General features: G+C 39.1%; 1 protein-coding gene across 3 annotated transcripts in view; it reads left to right on the top strand.

Annotated features, from left to right (window-relative positions):
* nfx1 (nuclear transcription factor, X-box binding 1) overlaps nt 1-7,498 on the top strand; it is a 140,948-nt gene extending 133,450 nt beyond the window's left edge. For all 3 annotated transcript variants that reach the window (XM_031903503.1, XM_031903506.1, XM_031903504.1), the window contains 2 exons: nt 2,179-2,283; nt 3,757-7,498. In XM_031903503.1, coding sequence (XP_031759363.1) covers nt 2,179-2,283; nt 3,757-3,829 — 178 coding nt within the window. In that variant the 3' untranslated portion in view covers nt 3,830-7,498. The remainder of the gene's footprint in view (nt 1-2,178; nt 2,284-3,756) is intronic.
* Nucleotides 7,499-18,043: the final 10,545 nt, after the last annotated feature.

The raw sequence follows: 18,043 nt of genomic DNA, 5'->3' as shown, positions 1-18,043 counted from the left end.
CAATGCAGCTTTCAGGGAGCTGTTATCTTGCTACCTTCCCATTGTTCTGTTGATTGATCTGCTGCGGGGAAGGGTGACAACACTTCAACTTGCAGCGCAGCAGAAAAGAGTGACTTAGGGCTGTGGCACACCGGGAGATTAATCGCCCACGACAAATCTCCCTTGTTGCGGGCGCCTAATCGCCCACGACAAATCTCCCTTGTTGCGGGCGCCTAATCTCCCCAATATGTAAGAGAATGTAAGTCGCCGGTGGGATGGCATACGCGGCGCCGCAACTTTGCCGATTTTGGCAAATCGTCGGCGCCGCGTATGCCATCCCACCGGTGATTTAAATTCTCGCCGGTGGAATGTCATATCGGGCGGATTAGTCGCCCGCAACAAGGGAGATTTGTCATGGGCGACTAATCTCCCCATGTGCCACAGCCCTTAGAGCACAGTCACATGGCTGAGAGCACCTGGTAAACTAAAGTTATGTCTAGCCCCATGTCAGATTTCAAAATTAAATATAAAAAGAAATTTGCTCTTTTGAAAAATGAATCTTAGTGCAGGGTTCTGCAGGTGCAGCACTATTAACTGATGCCATTTCAGAAAAACATGTCCTCCTTTCACAGTATTCCTTCAATGCCATTTAACTTTTTATTTTGTATGATATGAAATGGTTATGTTGGTTTGAAAACCCAACATACTGTTCTTTGACTTCAGCTTATTCTTCCGATTCTTCTTTTTCTTATTCTTAGTGCCCCCCATTTTCTAAACTCCTACAGTTTTAGGTGTACAACCTTAGTTTTTACCTTTCCTTCTCCTTTAAATATTAATACTAAGGTCCCCAAACTTTGCAGAGTTAGTTACCAGGTAACTGCAATTCAAGGTTAGAAAAAGTGGGCGGAATCACCAACAACCAATCAGATTTCACCTGTTGACTTTCATTAGGGAAATTCAACCTGCTGCCATTCTCACAGTATTAATACCAGGTTACCCTAACCCTTCACAGTTGGTCACTAGGGGACTGCATTTTTAGGTTTGAAAAAGTAGGTGGAGCCACCAGCAGCCAATCAGATTTTATCTATTTTTTTTTATTTTTTTATTTTTTTTTGGTGTAATGTTAAAATGCTGCCATTCTTATACTATTTATGCTAGGGTCCACAAACTTTGCAGAGATAGTCACTGGGTAACTGCAGTTTCAGTTTTAAAAATAGGCAGATGTCACTCATTGACTTTCAGTGGGGAAATCTAATTGCTGCCATTCTGACACTATTAAAACCAGGGTCCCCAAACTTTGCACTGTTGTTTCTACTATATAACTGTGGCCCAAGTTTAGAAAAATTGGGCAGAGCCAACAACAGACAATCAGATTTCATTCATTGACTTCATGTTTTGTTGTCAAACTTCCCTTTCTAGTTTTGTCTTGAATCTGCACTGTCAGCATAAAAGTATCATAGTTCCAGCCAACAGCATAGATTCTATAGTTCTTTGAGCCGTGCTTGCGCTATGAGTTTGCTGGCAAGTGGCAATACGTATGGCAACACCAAAGATAATCATAATTATAAGTTATTTGAAGATACAATTTGATATATGGCTATTAATATGTTGTTTAGTTGCTGTGAAAATTATTAAAAAAGTATTTTTTTAGATCGTTAAGAAATATGCAGCGAATCCTAGTTTTTTATTCTATTTTATACCTCCTATTTTCTTAAAGTTTGATAGAAAACCACCTTAAATGAATTTTGCTGCCTAAAGGTAGTTGCTACAAATCTCTATGTGTGAAAAGAGTTTTAAACCAGATGCAAGATTTATGACTTTTTCAAAGATAAATGAAATGCCCAGTGGTATTAAAGAAAAGGCTGTGAGCAGTCAGAAAACCAGTTGATACCAGAGATACTTTCACTTGCTTCCTTATGAGGAAGCAACTTCCCTCAACCTTTATGACTAGCAATAAGCTAATGCTTTAGTTGACCAAATCTGTTATTGGCTGCACAGCCACAAGTTTGCATGTCTTGTCAAAGTAGCTTATTCTTTACTGAAACTTATCTATTACAGATACAAATTATGTCAGATAACTTTAGTCTTTGGGAGCACCCAACTCTTTTTTGCTGACTGTTTTTCAGATTTTTATATATGTATACATATGTTATACACACACACAGCCTTCTGTAAATAATCTGTACCATTGTATTATAGAGGAAAATCTATGTGCCCTAATGTTGCCCTTATGACTGTGTTGGAAAGGGAGATTCAAGCAAGGCCACCACCACCCATTGCACATCATAGGCACCAGAATGAAAGGTAAACAAGACAAAACACTTAATTTTCTTGTTACTTATCTGTGAGGTCCTCTATATATGCACTTATATTTTTAGTTATGTTCCCTCTACTTTCTCCCTGATTTCTCCCAGGATCCTCTGCCCTGTTTTCTTCTATTCCCTCCCCTCCATTTTCTTGACTTGTGATGTTGGTCATTGTTAAAGGAACAGTAACACCAAACAATGAAAGTGTATAAAAGTAATTACAATATAATGTACTGTTGCCCTGCATTGCTACAACTGGTGTGTTTGCCTCAGAAAGACTACTATAGTTTATATAAGTTAGCTGCTGTGTAGCCATGGGGGCAGCCATTCAAAGGAGAAAAGGCACAGGTTACTTAGCAGATAACAGATAAACCCATTATATGGGGCTTATCTACTAGTAATCTGATATGTAACCTGTGCCTTTTCTCCTTTTTTCCAGCTTGAATGGCTGCCCCCATGGCTACACAGCAGCTTATTTATAGTGTAGCTTTTCTGTAGCAAAAACACCAGTTTTTTTTTGCAGAGCAACCGCACATTATATTTTAATTACTTTAAAACACTTCAATTTTTTGATGTTACTGTTCCTTTAACATTGTTATGGATGCAATGAAATGACAAACTTTGCTCTAGCTTATGACCCCATAGCAGCATGTCTGCACTTAGCATAATGCTTAGCAGCAACGCTGCAGTTGGCATAATGGTTTGCTGGGTGTTACTGGACAAAACAAATTATGGCAGTACATAACAGGCCAAATTGATGAGAAGAATTTATGTCATGGTCTGTTGTATAAAACTACCTGTGTAGTCTGTGGGGAAATAAGGAGGTAAATAGCCTCTGTTTTAATTAACTGAAAGAAGAGAAAACAATGTAAAAGAGAGAAACAATTTAGCATTTCATATTTAAGCACTGACAGTGACATATAGGGTCAAATTTATCAAAGTGTAAAAATAGAGCTCTGTGATGAGCTCTAATCTCACACTTTGAATCATCTGCCCCATAGTGTTGTTAAAGAGATACTGACACCAGAAATTAAATTATTTTTACATCTAGCATAACATTGTCTTTGCATGCTATTTATAATTTGGCCATAAAAGTATTTGGCCAAGCTTTTACATTCCCTATCTGATCCCATGTTGCTCTATGAGGGGCGGCCATATTTGTGCAGCATTAGGCCGTTAGCATTAGAAGCTCTAACTGACAGGCTGAGAAGGGACAGTCAGGTTGGCAAAACAGTCAGGTTTTGGGATTTCAAGTAACAATTACTTACAAAAGCAGCCCTATCAGTAAAAAAATGATCAACACGACCTATAGGCAACTTTTTTATGTAGATTTATATTTTAAACAGTTGTTTTTTTGTGTCAGTATCACTTTAAGGCAGTGGCTATGGCTCTGTGATCTTGCAAAGGGGTGCAAATTGAAGATTTTCCCTTTATTCTTACAGATTAAATACAAATCTCCTTTTTATTTCAGAAGCAACGGTAATTATGTAAGAAGACTTTCAAGAGATGAACCATCAATAGACTACTTTGATGTTCAAGACTAACAGATGCTTTACACTATTTGAGACTTAAGAATGTTCCGGCGAAGATTTCCGCTGAAGATTTTCACATTATGCTTTAGTCAGCTGTACTGTGTGACACTGAAATGAAGCACTGGCAGAACTGTTTAAGTGGAAAAATTATTGGTAAAAGTAAAAATTAAACCATTTTCAGAATGTCCTTTTCATGTATTTTTAGAAAGGAGAATTCCAGTAGTAAGATTTGTTTTGTTGTTGTTCTGACTATTCAGTCTCCTAAAAAGTTTTGGGAGACTCCTAAGATGTCTAAATGGGGTTTAACATCCAGTGAATGTAGGTGTTTCATTCTTCTTCTTAAATAACCATGTTGTTTCTTCTTTCCAGTTTGTATCTTCACATACTCAAAAATGAAAGCCTGTGACTGTGATGTTCACATTAGTGTCCCACAATGCCCTCCTAATTCTTTCAGCTTCACAATCAAAATTATGTATAATTTAATCTTTCATTCTAAACCACAATCCATTTTTAAGATCAGTTCCCTATCAAATAAACCTGTAACCAAACCATTGTTGTTTTTCTAAAATACAGATATAGTCACTGCAAAACAGAGGAGCAAAAAAGACAAAGGGCTTTTTATATCCTTTTGGAATTAAATAGTTCATGGCTTTGAAGAAGGGAGTTTGCCTTACTTTTTTGCTGCATAGAATAAAGGGAAAACTTATTTTCAGTATAATTTTGATAAGTATATTTTCCATAAAGTAAAATACTTATATATAGATATATATATACGTTAAACACAGGCATAACACAGAACTTCTAGAATTTGCCGCCTGCTTTGGACTATTGCTTTTAGATAGGCAAGGGATTTTACATCTTCCTGCATCACTGTTTAACCCTGATTTTATTGTTGCTTGAGGGTTTAGAAATAATTTCTACTATTTAAGAAAAGGAGTCACCTATGTTTATATTTTCATACTTATAGTAAAGATTAGTGTTTCTGAACATAATTTCCAACACATATATTTTTAGTTATTGATAAAGGGTCACTAAAGATTTTAAATTTCCAATAACAGCCTTTGTCTCAAGAATGCATGGTCTAACAGGCCATGCATTCTAGTGTGACATCATTGGAGCATAGTCAGCCAAACAGGGACTTCTGGTATTCGGTTGGTTTTATCATAACCTGTACATAAATATACCAACATAGTTATTTTGTACTAAGCACTGGTTTGCAGGAAAATGTGAAGCTATGTGTATCAGGCAGGAGCTAAGCAACAGACAGAAAGGTTGCTTATCATTAGGTTTCCAGTATTGCACACTGTGGATATTGGTAGACTTGTGACTTGTTTTTCAGCCAGCTGAATCACATAGCACTCAAGTTACAGGAGTTTCAATACCCTACAACCCATATAAGCGATTGGTTACATTGATGTCAGGTGACATTATGTATAGGGGTTCATTATGTCTGCAATTGCAGTTGCAATACCTGCAATTTTCCTAAAGTTAGTTGCATGTAAAAGCACTTTACTTACATCAAAATGCACTGTTTGCACTTCCATATAGTTTGACTCAGCCCCGCGCAGTCCTTTCTGCCTTCTGTTCTGAATCAGGAATCACTGCACAATTGATGTATCGGAACCCTGAAGATTCTGCTACTTCCTGACCAGACAGACTGGCAGTAGCTCCATGATTCCATTTGTACCCAGAGTCAATAGAAAAAGCACACTTATTTCCGACTAAAGAATCGGGTGCAGGCGTCACAACAAACACTGGCTGTGGCACCAAGCTGACTTCCATGCAATTTCGTCCATTTTGCTGCAACATTCACACACAGTTGCTGTAATCTTGCTGAATCTGATGCAATTGTGAAAAGCACAGCGGAATTACATCAAGATAATCGCCCATTGTGTCTGCCATGAATTCTGGGGGAACACATTATGGAAAAAAACATGGCAATTGTGCTTGAAATTGCACTTACTGCACTTGTAGATGCACATGAGCCCTCTAATCTGATGTGCATGTCACTAATTAGATCTGGTCTTTTTTCTCTTAGGCTAGTAGCAAATGGGTTGTTCTGTTTCTCCAGAGGAGAAAATTAGCTCCACTGCCTTCCGCACCTCATACATGTGTCTATTAAACACACAGTGAATATCCATATAAATGCTAAGATATGCAGTTTCGCAGAATGCCTTAAATTAATTTAAATCAAGATTGCCTGTGTTTTCTTTTTTTGTGACCGTGTTATGTTTTGAGATGGAGAGGAGGCACTAATGGAGCTAAATCAGTAAATCATTGCAGCAAGTATGCTAACCAATGTAAATTACGGCACACGTAGAGAAAAGGTCCATGATCTTTAAGTTAAAGAGTGAAGATGCACCATATTCCATAGCTGTCAGAGACAATGCTGACAGAGAAGCAATAGTACATTTTGATTGATTTAATAAAAAAACAAATGTTTGAGTTTGATCTTTGTTCACCATTTGAGTTTTTTTGTGCTAAAAAGACTCAAATTCAAATTATGGTTCAAAAACTCAAATGTCTGGTATTTATTAAGGGAAAAAAACATGAAAACTTAATTTTACTTAATGTAAAAATTCTCCATCTAAAAGCTTGCGAGCTATAGAAGTTAACAGGAGATATTCTAGGCAAAGTCAAGCCATATTTTCAGTTTAAGATATTCAAGTTCAAGTTTGCAAATTCAAAAATTCAAGGTATTTGAGTTTTTTTTTATTATTAAATAACCACGCATTTTGATATTCGATTTAGAAAAACAAACTCGAATTTACAAACTCGAAAATTTATAACTAAGCCAATATATATTGAGCTTTTTCAGCTTGCGGATCTTCAGCTGTGAATTAGTCAAATTTAAAAGTGACAGATTGTAATACTTTAATGATTCTGCTGAAAATCAGTTTAAAAAATGTAATCCTGTCAATAATAATAAGATATAAGTGAATGATACCATGATATATAAATTGCCACTTAAGTAATGATCAGAGGCAGAGAGTGTATGAATTGTGTTTTAGCTGTTTATTAAAATGTGAGATAAGAGCTCACCACAGAAAAAGTCACCCATTTTCTATTCATTACTATGAGATTTTTAAAAATGTATTTATCAATGGGTGAACGTTAGAGCTCACTATTTGATAAATATGTTAATAAAAATCTCATAGGAATGAAAAGAAGTGTGTAGTCTCCCATTTTAATGAATCTACCCCTTAATGTAATTACACTTTAGTTTTACAAAGTGGCTTTTGTTTAGAGCTGTCTAAAGTGTAAAATCTTGACAAAGTACTTTGTTTCTGTCATACAGAGCATTAAATTGTGTCATAATGCAGAAAGGTGTTTCAGGAATGAAACTGAGGTAGGTGCTGTTGAGTTACTGACACAAGTAGTTAGCAGATAAAACTTGTGTGTCAATGTTAAAAGTAATCTACTATAGACAAGTGCTCCAAGTACACAGTGCTTTATGTACTGTACAGTCCAAAATAATCTCTTTACAAAACATATTCATGCAATTTTACTGTGAATCTCCTGCTTAGTGTTTTCCCCTTTATATATGGTGTAATATTTATTATGGAGAACATTATCACTGTCTTCTACAGTAACAATAGCTTTCTTAAATATTCTACAGATTTTTCAAACAATGCTGTCAGTCTATTACCTACTAATAATAAAGACCAGATTCCAAAGTCATATTTTGTGGTATTCTTTTTCATTGTCGTAAAGAATATGATTTCCCTAGAGTATGCTAAATATCACAGTAGGATATTGTATGAAATATATAAGGGAATTGCAGCAAAGGGAAGATTATGACCTCTGTGTTGACATTATTAATATCTATGATAAAGAATTTGCCATTTAAAAAGTTTGGAGGTTACCATAATCAATAAGGAAAGGGTCTGTTTCCCCTTAGAATGAAATAATAAATAAATAACTAATACACCCACATTCTATTTATTCCTGTGGGATTTTTCAAAGGTTATTTATCAATGGGTGGATGTTAGAATTCACCAAGTGATAAATACACTTCTTAAAATCCCATAGAAATAAATAGGATGTCCGTGAAATTTTACTTAATAAGCTCTAAACTCAAATGTTGATCAATCTGCCCCATAAACTTAACTTTTAATGAGATAATAAAAAATTACCTAGGTATACATGTACAGTATAGTAATATAGAGTAGGGGTTCCTCATCAAAGGAACAGCAATTTATACATTGGTACACGTAAGAGAGTGACCAAAGAAAAAAGTAAAAATGTGAGTTTTTCCTTTAGTAACATCGCCTACTACGGAGAATTTAAACAGAGAATGTTGTCCCTGTTAAAAGTTTAGTCCGGCTAACATATTGGAACTTGCTTTCCACAGGAAGGCTGTCCTGTGAAAAGGTATTTAATTGTATGGAATATAGAAACAATAGATTAGATTAGGAAAGGAAATCTACAAATTATATCCCACTGATAGGCCCTGAATCAATATATGAACAAACAACAAATATTTCAGTGAGATAAAATGACATTTAATGGCAAACAATTTCAAATGAAACAAACCATACTATACTAAACAATGGAAAGGTGCATCCCAGTGTCTCATGGTACCCACTCTCCTAACGCGTTTCGCACCAAGGGGTGCTTCATCAGTGCTTCTAATCGTAATGGGTGGCCTTGTGTTAGTTGGAAGGATCTACTGGTACATAAAGCATTAGAAAGTCTATTAGATGACCCCCTTATATATTTATACATAGTTATCATATTACCCCTTAACCTCTTCACCATTGTCAGTATTGGCCAGTATTTCTTCATAACTTAGAGTTTTCATACCCTTTCATACCTTTTAGTTGCCCTTCTCTGCACCCTCCTAATAGTGTCCAGTTTGAGCATAGGTGACCAAAACTGCAGGCATATTTTAGATGGGGGCCTTCCTAGCGCTCTGTAAAGTGGAAGATTAATCCCCTCCTCCTGCAAATCTATGCCCCTTTTAATACAGCTCAAAACCTCAAAAGCCAAGTGCAATCCCATTAACATAGTAAGTTAGGTTGAAAAAAGATGTACGTCCATCACGTTTAACATAATGCCTATATATAACCTGCCTAACTTCTAGCTGATCCAGAGGAAGGCAAAAACCCCATCTGAAGCATCTCTAATTTGCCGCAGAGGGGAAAAAAAATTCCTTACTGACTCCAAGATGGCAATCGGACCAGTCCCTGGATCAACTTGTACTAAGAGCTATCTCCCATAACCCTGTATTCCCTCACTTGCTAAGAATCCATCCAGCCCCTTAAAGCTATATAATGTATCAGCCAGCATGACTGATTCAGGGAGGGAATTCCACAACTTCACAGCTCTTACTGTAAAAAATCCTTTCCAAATATTTAAACAGATCCTCCCTTCTTCTAAACGGAGTGGGTGCCTTTGTGTCCGTTGGAAGGACCTACTGGTAAATAAAGCATTAGAGAGGTTATTATATGATCCCCTTATACATTTATACATAGTCACCTCTTAAAGGACAACTAAAGCTAAAAAAAAAGTACATTTCAAATTAATGGCAATTAGGAGAACACACACTTACTCTTAGAGATTCTTTATACTGTTCAGCGCTGTATTCACAGTGCTCCTTCATTTCTCACAAAAGTTTCTTCATGTAGTAGAAGGCATAGTCGGGTTTTCTATCTTGTTGAAGATATTTTAGGGCGCACGCCTGCGCATTGCTTTGCTACTGCGCCCCTGCATGCGCAGTAGTCAGCCTGTGTAGCCTCCTGGATTGATGACGCTCGGGTCACGTGACAATCCCGAGCGTCATCATTGACCTCTCTGCCCCTCCTGTCAGCACACAGACATGCTTCTGCTCAGGGCGTTACTATAGCAACGCCCTGAACAGAAGCGAAGCTGGATTTTCAGAGCTGGACACAGAGTGGGGGTGGATTATAGCAGGAGCAGGCAAGCAGCGTTCTGCTCTGTCTGACTGAGGTCTGTACTTCTGCCTAACTAATTACAAGAAAAATAAGTTTTTTGCACAACATGCTATTCTGCAGTTAATGTTCGGCTAATGTCTAACCTAGTTTTTTTATTAATTTTTTTCTTATCAAATAAATTAAAATATAATTAAATTATGTACATAAAGATATTTTTAGAAAAAAATGGGATAACATAAACTGCATAGGTAGTGTAATGCCACGTGGTTGAAATGACGTCAAGGGGTCACTAGGGGGCGCATGCGCAACACGTAGCATGAGAAGAGGGAAGTGACGTGATCCAAGTTAAAATGGTGGCCGCAAAGTGTGAATCGGAGCTGATATTCCCTGCCTTCCTGCACTAATTTAGTAAGTCTATTAATGAAAATAAAGTGGCGTTTCAGGAGGGGTGGGGGTAAGGAACATTTCCCTGTAACGTTTTTGAAATGGGTTTCTTTCTTCTTTAAGCTCCTCTTCCCCAGTGTAAACAGACCCAACTTGGCCAGTCTTTCTTCATAACTGAGACTTTCCATACCCTTTACCAGCTTAGATGCCCTTCTCTCTAATTCAATAATGTCCTGTTTAAGCACTGGAGACCAAAACTGAACAGCATATTCTAGATGGGGCCTTAGCAGTGCTCTGTAAAGGGGAAGAATAATCCCCTCCTCCCGTGAATCTATACCCCTTTTAATACAGCTCAAAACCTTGTTTGCCCTTGCAGCTGCTGCCTGGCATTACCTGCTACAGCCAAGTTTATTATCTACAAGGGCTCCAAAGTCCTTCTCCATTATGGATTTGCCTAGTGCAGTCCCATTAAGGGTATAAGTGGCTTGCATATTTTTACATCCCAGGTGTATGACCTTACATTTATCCACATTAAATCTCATCTGCCACTTAGCCGCCCAGATTGCCAGTTGGTCAAGATCCTGCTGCAAGGATGCCACATCCTGAATAGAACTGACTGGTCTGCAGAGTTTTGTGTCATCTGCAAACACTGATACATTGCTTATAATACCCTCCCCTAAGTCATTTATGAACAAGTTAAGCAAAAGTGGACCCAGTACAGAACCCTGAGGGACCCCACTAACAACCTTACTCCAAGTAGAGAATGTACCATTAACAACCACCCTCTGTACCCGATCCTGTAGCCAGTTTTCTATCCATGTGCAAACGACTTCACTAAGACCAACCGACCTTAGTTTAGAAAGCAGTCGTTTGTGGGGAACGGTATCAAATGCTTTGGCAAAATCCAAATAGATTATATCTACTGCATCCCCACTGTCCAGCTTCTTACTCACCTCATCATAAAAAGCAATTAAATTGGTCTGACATGACCTGTCCTTCATAAAGCCATGCTGATTACTGCTCACAATGCCATTCTCCAGTACATAATTTAGTATGTGATCCCTTAACAAGCCTTCAGATAACTTGCCCACCACGGATGTCAAACTTACAGGCCTATAATTGCCAGGCTGAGATCTTACTCCCTTTTTAAAAATAGGAATGACATTAGCCTTCTTCCAATCCCTAGGTACCATACCTGATGAAAGCGAGTCTGAGAATATCAGAAACAAAGGCCACTGTAATTCTGCCCCTAGCTCTCTCAGTACCTGAGGGTGTATTCCATCTGGCCCAGGTGCCTTGTTCACATTTATCTTGTGTAACCCTTTAAGCACCATATCCTGTGTCAACCACTGTGTAGTTGGAGCTGATGCAACAGAGCAGCTATTGGGTGGGACTTGGCACTCTGGCTCCTCTACTGTATACACAGAAGAAAAGAACTGGTTAAGCACATCTGCCTTCTGCATCCGCTGTACCCATATTGTTACTATAACTCAATGGGGCCACACCCTCAACCTGCATCTTTTTACTATTAATATAGTTAAAAAACTTTTTGGGGTTAGTCTTCTGCGGCTTCTGCTGCAATGCTCTCATCATTTTCTATATTAGCCTTCCGGATTGCTGTTTTACAACATTTGTTATAGTGTTTAAATTCATTAAATTCCGCTACTGTCCCCTCCTATCGATATTTCTTAAAAGCTTTCCTTTTTTTCCCTATTAAATTCTTTACCTCAGGGTTAAGCCACATAGGGTGATTCTTAACACTTTTACTTTTTCTTTTTAATGGAATAAATTGAGAACATTAATAATTTAATATAATTTTAAATGACAACTATTTCTGCTCTGTGTTTTTATCAGAAAACATAATGCCCCAATCTATGCCCTGAAGCGCTGCCCTTATGGGGGTAAAATTTGCTTTTCTAAAATTCAGTGTCTTTGTTGCCCCAGTGTAAATTTGTTTCCTGCACCAAACATCAAATGAAATAACATTATGATCACTATTACCCAGGGGTTCAACCACTTGCACATTTGCTATACGTTCTGGGCCATTAGAGATCACTAGATCCAATATAGCATATACTTGTTCCCATTTACTGTCCTGGCAGTACTATAGCTCCAGTCAATATCAGGATAATTAAAATCCCCCATTATTTTCACTTGCCCCAAACTAGCAGCCTTTTCTATTTGCAACAGGAGCTGGGCCTCCTCCTCTTCGCTTACATTAGGGGGTCTATAGCATACCCCTACAATTAGTTTGGTAGATTCTTTACTATCTGTGAGAAGCTCAACCCATAAAGATTCAGCTCCCTCTGTTACCCCCATCGCTTCCTCCTTAATATTTGCTTTTAATTCCTGCTTAACGAACAGACACACTTCTCCTCCTTTTCTATTGCCCCTGTCCCTCCGAAACAATGTATAACCCCCAATATTAACTGCCCAGTCATGCAACTCATTCAACCACGTTTCAGCAATGCCAATCAAATCATATTTCCGCTCAAACGCTAGTAGCTCCAGCTCTCCCATTTTACCATTCAGACTCCTTGCATAAGTAAACATACATTTAATACTGGTACCAGTGTGAGAATGACGCGTAAGCAACTTATGGGCCTCCCTGCCATTATCAGTATCCCGAAGCAAGTCTCCTCCCCCATTTTCTCTTACTATGCCCACTACCTCATCTATCCTGTCTACCACAGAATTACCCGCTGCACCCTCCCCCCCCCCCCCACTTCTAGTGGGCACTGAGAACCTTACTCCAAGTAGAGAATGTACCATTAACAAGCACCCTCTGTACCCAATCCTGTAGCCAGTTTCCTATCCATGTACAAACAACTTCACTAAGACCAACAATCCTTAATTTAGAAAGCAGCTATTTGTGGGACACCAAAAGAGTTCTGGTTCTTCCTGGAAGGGCAGATCCCAATGAGTTCAAATCAGTATCTAGGATCCAAAGAGTTATTAATTTTCAAGTACACCAGGCAGGATGCCTTTAACCTGTGTCTATTTCATGCCATTCGCCCCTTGGTGGGTTACGAGAAGGTAGACACATTGCTGGAGGAATGGCTGATTGAGGATATCTCGTGGAAGAAAGAGATGCACCCTAACTAGGATGAGGTGAGGCGTATGCAAGATTGGGAATACATGAGGTCCATTGAATGAGAGTGGTGGTATAGACACACCATTCTCCAAAATGCTGTTAAGTTTTGTGAAAAGTACAATCCTACTAAGTTCTTTTATCTGGAGGTTTATGTGGGAAAGGATCAGTGGGTAGAGAAACCACACCCAAAATATTACATATCAGGATACCAACGTTTCTTCATATGGTCTAACTTTGCTCTAGTAAGGAGAAGTTCAGTGAACTTCTTTGTTTTACCTTTGTTGTTACTCCTATGGGTAGTGATGAGCAAATTTTTTCGGCATGCATGGATTCGCAGCGAATTTCCGCATTTCGCCATTGGCTAATTGTTCTGCAAAACTTCTGTGAAAATTCGGCTCTGAAAAATTTGTTGCAGGCGTGTCAAAAATGGGCGCAGTCACGTAAAATTGGGCACATTAAGTGTAATGTGTATTTGATATGAATATATATATCAAATTAATTTCAACAGGGGGAGAATGTAGGGGAGACTGGTAAATTATGCCCCTTTCTTGCTGGCAGTCCCCTAGGTATTAAGACAGCTATAAAGGGTTCTCAATATAAAGGAAGTAAGTCCCTTTTTCCTTCATAACATGACATTTGCAGTTCTACAGTTTGGCTATAAGGTAGCACTGTGATGTAATATAAAGGTTTAGTCTGTATAGGACCAGTGAGATCATTTAGAATTGATGAATTTAATTTCATCTTTTTATTATGTTCCCATAAGGAGTTATGGACATATTATTATTTGTCCAGTCCATACACTCACACTGTGTCCTGCTAATGGTGACACCCCCTTGCATTGCTAAGTGAGGGGGGAGTGTCCAGTTACCTGATACCCCTGCAAACTGGGATAGTCAGCTTTTCTGACTTCGCTTTTGGATTTACTTTGGAGGACCAATTTCGATTCATACCGATAAACTTATTTTGGAAGGAGCCATAAAACTGGAAGAACACATAACTCAAGACCCTCTTGGGTCTTAGGGATACTTGCCACTAACACCTTACCACTTTCCAGGAATAACTCTTCCCTCTCCAAGCCAGGTATCCCCGCAACATAAGAATAGCCTCCGGGCTCACTAGAGGTATCACAGGGTAGCTTACCATATCCTGGTAGCCTCACAGGCTCATTAACTGTGGAGCGCTGGCAGGCACAGCACAGCTGCAAATTAATCTCAGGCAAAGCCTCTTCCTCACTATTCACTGGGGAGGAAGTTAAAGTTGATCTCATGCCTTCTTGTGTGAAGGGAGGATCCCTAAAATAAGGGGCAACTGCCAAAACAGCTCCCAACTGCCAAAAAAACTATTTGTCCCCAATCAACATCAGAAGGAGTAACAGTCTTTGAAGCAAAATAATCATGCACAATAGGGACAGAATAAATTGTCACTATCAGCCCTTCAATGCCCCCATGTCACTCACCGCCAACTCGTGATTTGAAGTACCCCCTCCTGGGGCTGGCTCCAGATTGGGCACTTCATCTCGGGGTACTCCCACTCCTAGGCCTTTTTCCAGACCATCCAGCTTAGCAACACAATTTGATGCTAGGCACCCACAGGCACCTCTGAAACTTCCCACATCGCTCATACAGGAACTTGAAACACTCTCATCTATAGAGGCTACATCCACCAATGCCTCCGGGATAGTGTCCTTTGACAGATCCTTCACCACCAAGGATCCTGGGACTTGCTCAGGCCCAGAGGCTGCATCCGCCAACAGCCCCGCAATATATCATCCACCTGGCCTCACGGCCACCTGGGGAGGGAATGCAATTAAGTATGGGCCCACAAATTCAGCCTCAAACCCATGACCCACACATATCATTGTTCCTGGTGGTAAAGAATTCATCCAATACAGGGTCCCCATCTGCGGGCGCCTCTGCTACATGCGTCACTCTGCCTCTATGAGTGTACAAAAGTCATTTACCTCCTTTGAGGCTCTCTTCCCCTGAGGAAACTCGCTGACTGGTCTGGAAAGGGCCCATCCATAGTCGCTCCCCACACTGAGGACATACACCATCCAAGGATCATCCGAGGCCTCAGATACCTCCAGCTCACATAAGCCACAGAAAGGTACCATGTAACCACTTTCCTTGGCGCCAAAAGTTCCCCGCCAAACATAACTCCTCGCTAGGTCTACCAAGGTATGTGACTCCTTTGGCGGAACAGTAGATAGTTACTTAGTTACTTAGGGTTGAAAAAAGTTCAAGTTCAACCCTTCCAAGTAAACCCAGCACACACAAACCTATACTTCATATCTATACACTCACATACATAAAATATATATTAAAAACATACATGCGTCAGATTGTCAAAAATGCTACATTTAGGAAAGCTTTGCAGATTGGTACTTTGGTGTAGAAAAGACTTTTCACCCATGTTAACCCACGAGTTAGACCTGAGAAATTTCAAATGCACTAATTTTCATTTGGGGTCCATATATATCACATATTTTGGTAAAACTATGCATATGTGTAGGGGGGAGAACTCTTTCCCCTGTTTCTCAGTCTGTGACATCAACCAGAGAAACCCGATTGGCTGGATGCCCCAGTGCACTGTTGGGAGAGAGGAGGTGTGCCTTGGTTTGGAATCAAAAATCTGGGGCGGGCCCAGCAGTTTATTAAGGGAGCCCCTGTTGTTTTGCCAGCACTTTGAGACAGAGAGACCATCCAGAAAGCAGTGACTGTGTAAAGGCTGAGGGGATCTCTGCTTAGCAATTGAGTGCCAGCCTGTAAAGAGAGATCTGCTACACTGCATTTAGATTCCTTTACCCTCTGCGGATCCCCAGTGAGTGATCCATCCGAGGAAAAGGTATTGAAGTCTCTGTGTGTGTCCCCTGTGTGAGGACAGCTGTTTCTCGTGTCTTCTTGGGAGCTACTGCCTATTCCAAAGGGAGAGGTACTTTGGGGCAGGTAGCGCTACCTGGGGAAACCAAAAGAGCTCTGGGGAAGGGACTTTGCCAGGACTGAACTGGGAAAGGGTATTTCCTCCAGGAGTGGAGTGTGGATCTCAAAGAGACTGAGCCAGTATTGGCTAAAACCACACAGGTTTCTGAAGCAGCGTTCAATACTGTTGCATGTTATAAGTATTTTATCTTCACTCTGTTATATAAAGTTGATATTTGCTGCAAACTGTGTGTGATTATTAATGGAAATTCCCTTTGAGGTGTGCTCCTTAGTGTCCACTAGGTGGCGATACTTTGCTAAAATCCCAGTTCCCAGTACCTTTCTGCAAAGGGGACCAAATTTCCTGTTTAACCCTTTTACTGCCAGCCATTTTGGTCAAAGCGGAACTTGTATTGCCAGACAGTTTTTGAACATTTTGCACTGTTTCACTTTAGGGGCCTTTCCTCGGGGGGACATTTAGTTTACCCAGGAAAACAATACAGGTATAGGACCCATTATCCAGAATGCTCGGGACCAAGGGTATTCCGGATAAGGGGTCTTTCCGTAATTTGGATCTCAATACCTTAAGTCTGCTAAAAAATCAATAAAACATTAATTAAACCCAATAGGATTGTGTTGCATCCAATAAGGATTAATTATATCTTAGTTGGAATCAATTACAAGGTTCTGTTTTATTTCTACATAGAAAAAGGAAATCAGTTTTAAAATTCTGAATTATTTGATTAAAATGGAGTCTATGGGAGACGGGCATTCTGTAATTCGGAGCTTTCTGGATAACGGGTTTCCGGATAAGGGGTCCGATACCTGTATATTGTTTTTTTCAGAACAACCTAAGCTTTCAAAATATGGTATTTTTGTGTAATTCCAATTCTGTAACAAGATATAGGCTTCTAAATGTCTAAAAATGCCAAAAAAAACAAATTTTCCATAATATAAACACACATACTAGAAACAAAAATTATTTTATGCACAAATATACAACTGATTTGGAAAGTCCCATGTCTCCTGAACGTGCCAATACCAAATATATATAGTTTTATGAAGATTTCTCACTTGTATAGGTCAAAAACTCCCACCAGTACACTACCAAATTTCCAAAGCACTGCTTCAGAAAGCTGCATACTTTAGATTTCAAGGCCAAAAATTCCACTAACAGAAGGTTTATTCCAGAAAATTGTACATTTTTGGAAAAAACAGATTCTGGGGAATACAGAATAGGCACAATTGTCTGTCTACTCCAAACTATCAAGTCACAATGCTTTCCTAAAGTTATTGGTTTTTATCAAAATTTGTGATTTTTTTAAAAAATCACTTCAAAGCTTCCAGTCTATAGTATCTTATCCTGTACAGGTCATAAAGTAACCAAATAAAACACCCTAAATTTGAACGCCAGGGGTCCACTGAACAGTTTGATGTCCAATTTTTTTTTTACTTAAGTATGTGGCATGTAGGGGCCCCAATGGGAACATACCCCCATATGATCTATCATTTCAGCTCCTGCAAAATCAACACATTTACATCCTTTATGTGGGATAATGCTACAAAAAAAGTACACTCACCCCAGAAAGCCATATATTTTTGGAAAGTACACAGCAGCTGCCGCTGCAGAGAGAAGCCTTTAAATGCCAACGACGTATGGGACACGTCGTTGGCATTTAAGCCCTTTTACTGCCACGACGTATCCCATACGTCGTTGGCAGTAAAAAGGTTAAACAAGTATATAGCCCAAACTAAGTGAGTGTGTCGAGAAAGGGTTACATATGCATGAATTTCCTAAATGTGCCACATTTATCTTACAAAATTTCTGCAATGCACTGGCATTGCAGAAATTTTGTAAGATAAATGTGGCACATTTAGGAAATTTTCAGAAAAGCCATAAAACCACTAACTTTAGGAAAGCTTTGCAGATTGG

Source organism: Xenopus tropicalis, chromosome 6, assembly GCF_000004195.4.
Source record: "Xenopus tropicalis strain Nigerian chromosome 6, UCB_Xtro_10.0, whole genome shotgun sequence".
Lineage (NCBI taxonomy): Eukaryota > Metazoa > Chordata > Amphibia > Anura > Pipidae > Xenopus > Xenopus tropicalis.
This window is presented reverse-complemented; position numbering and strand designations above follow the sequence as displayed.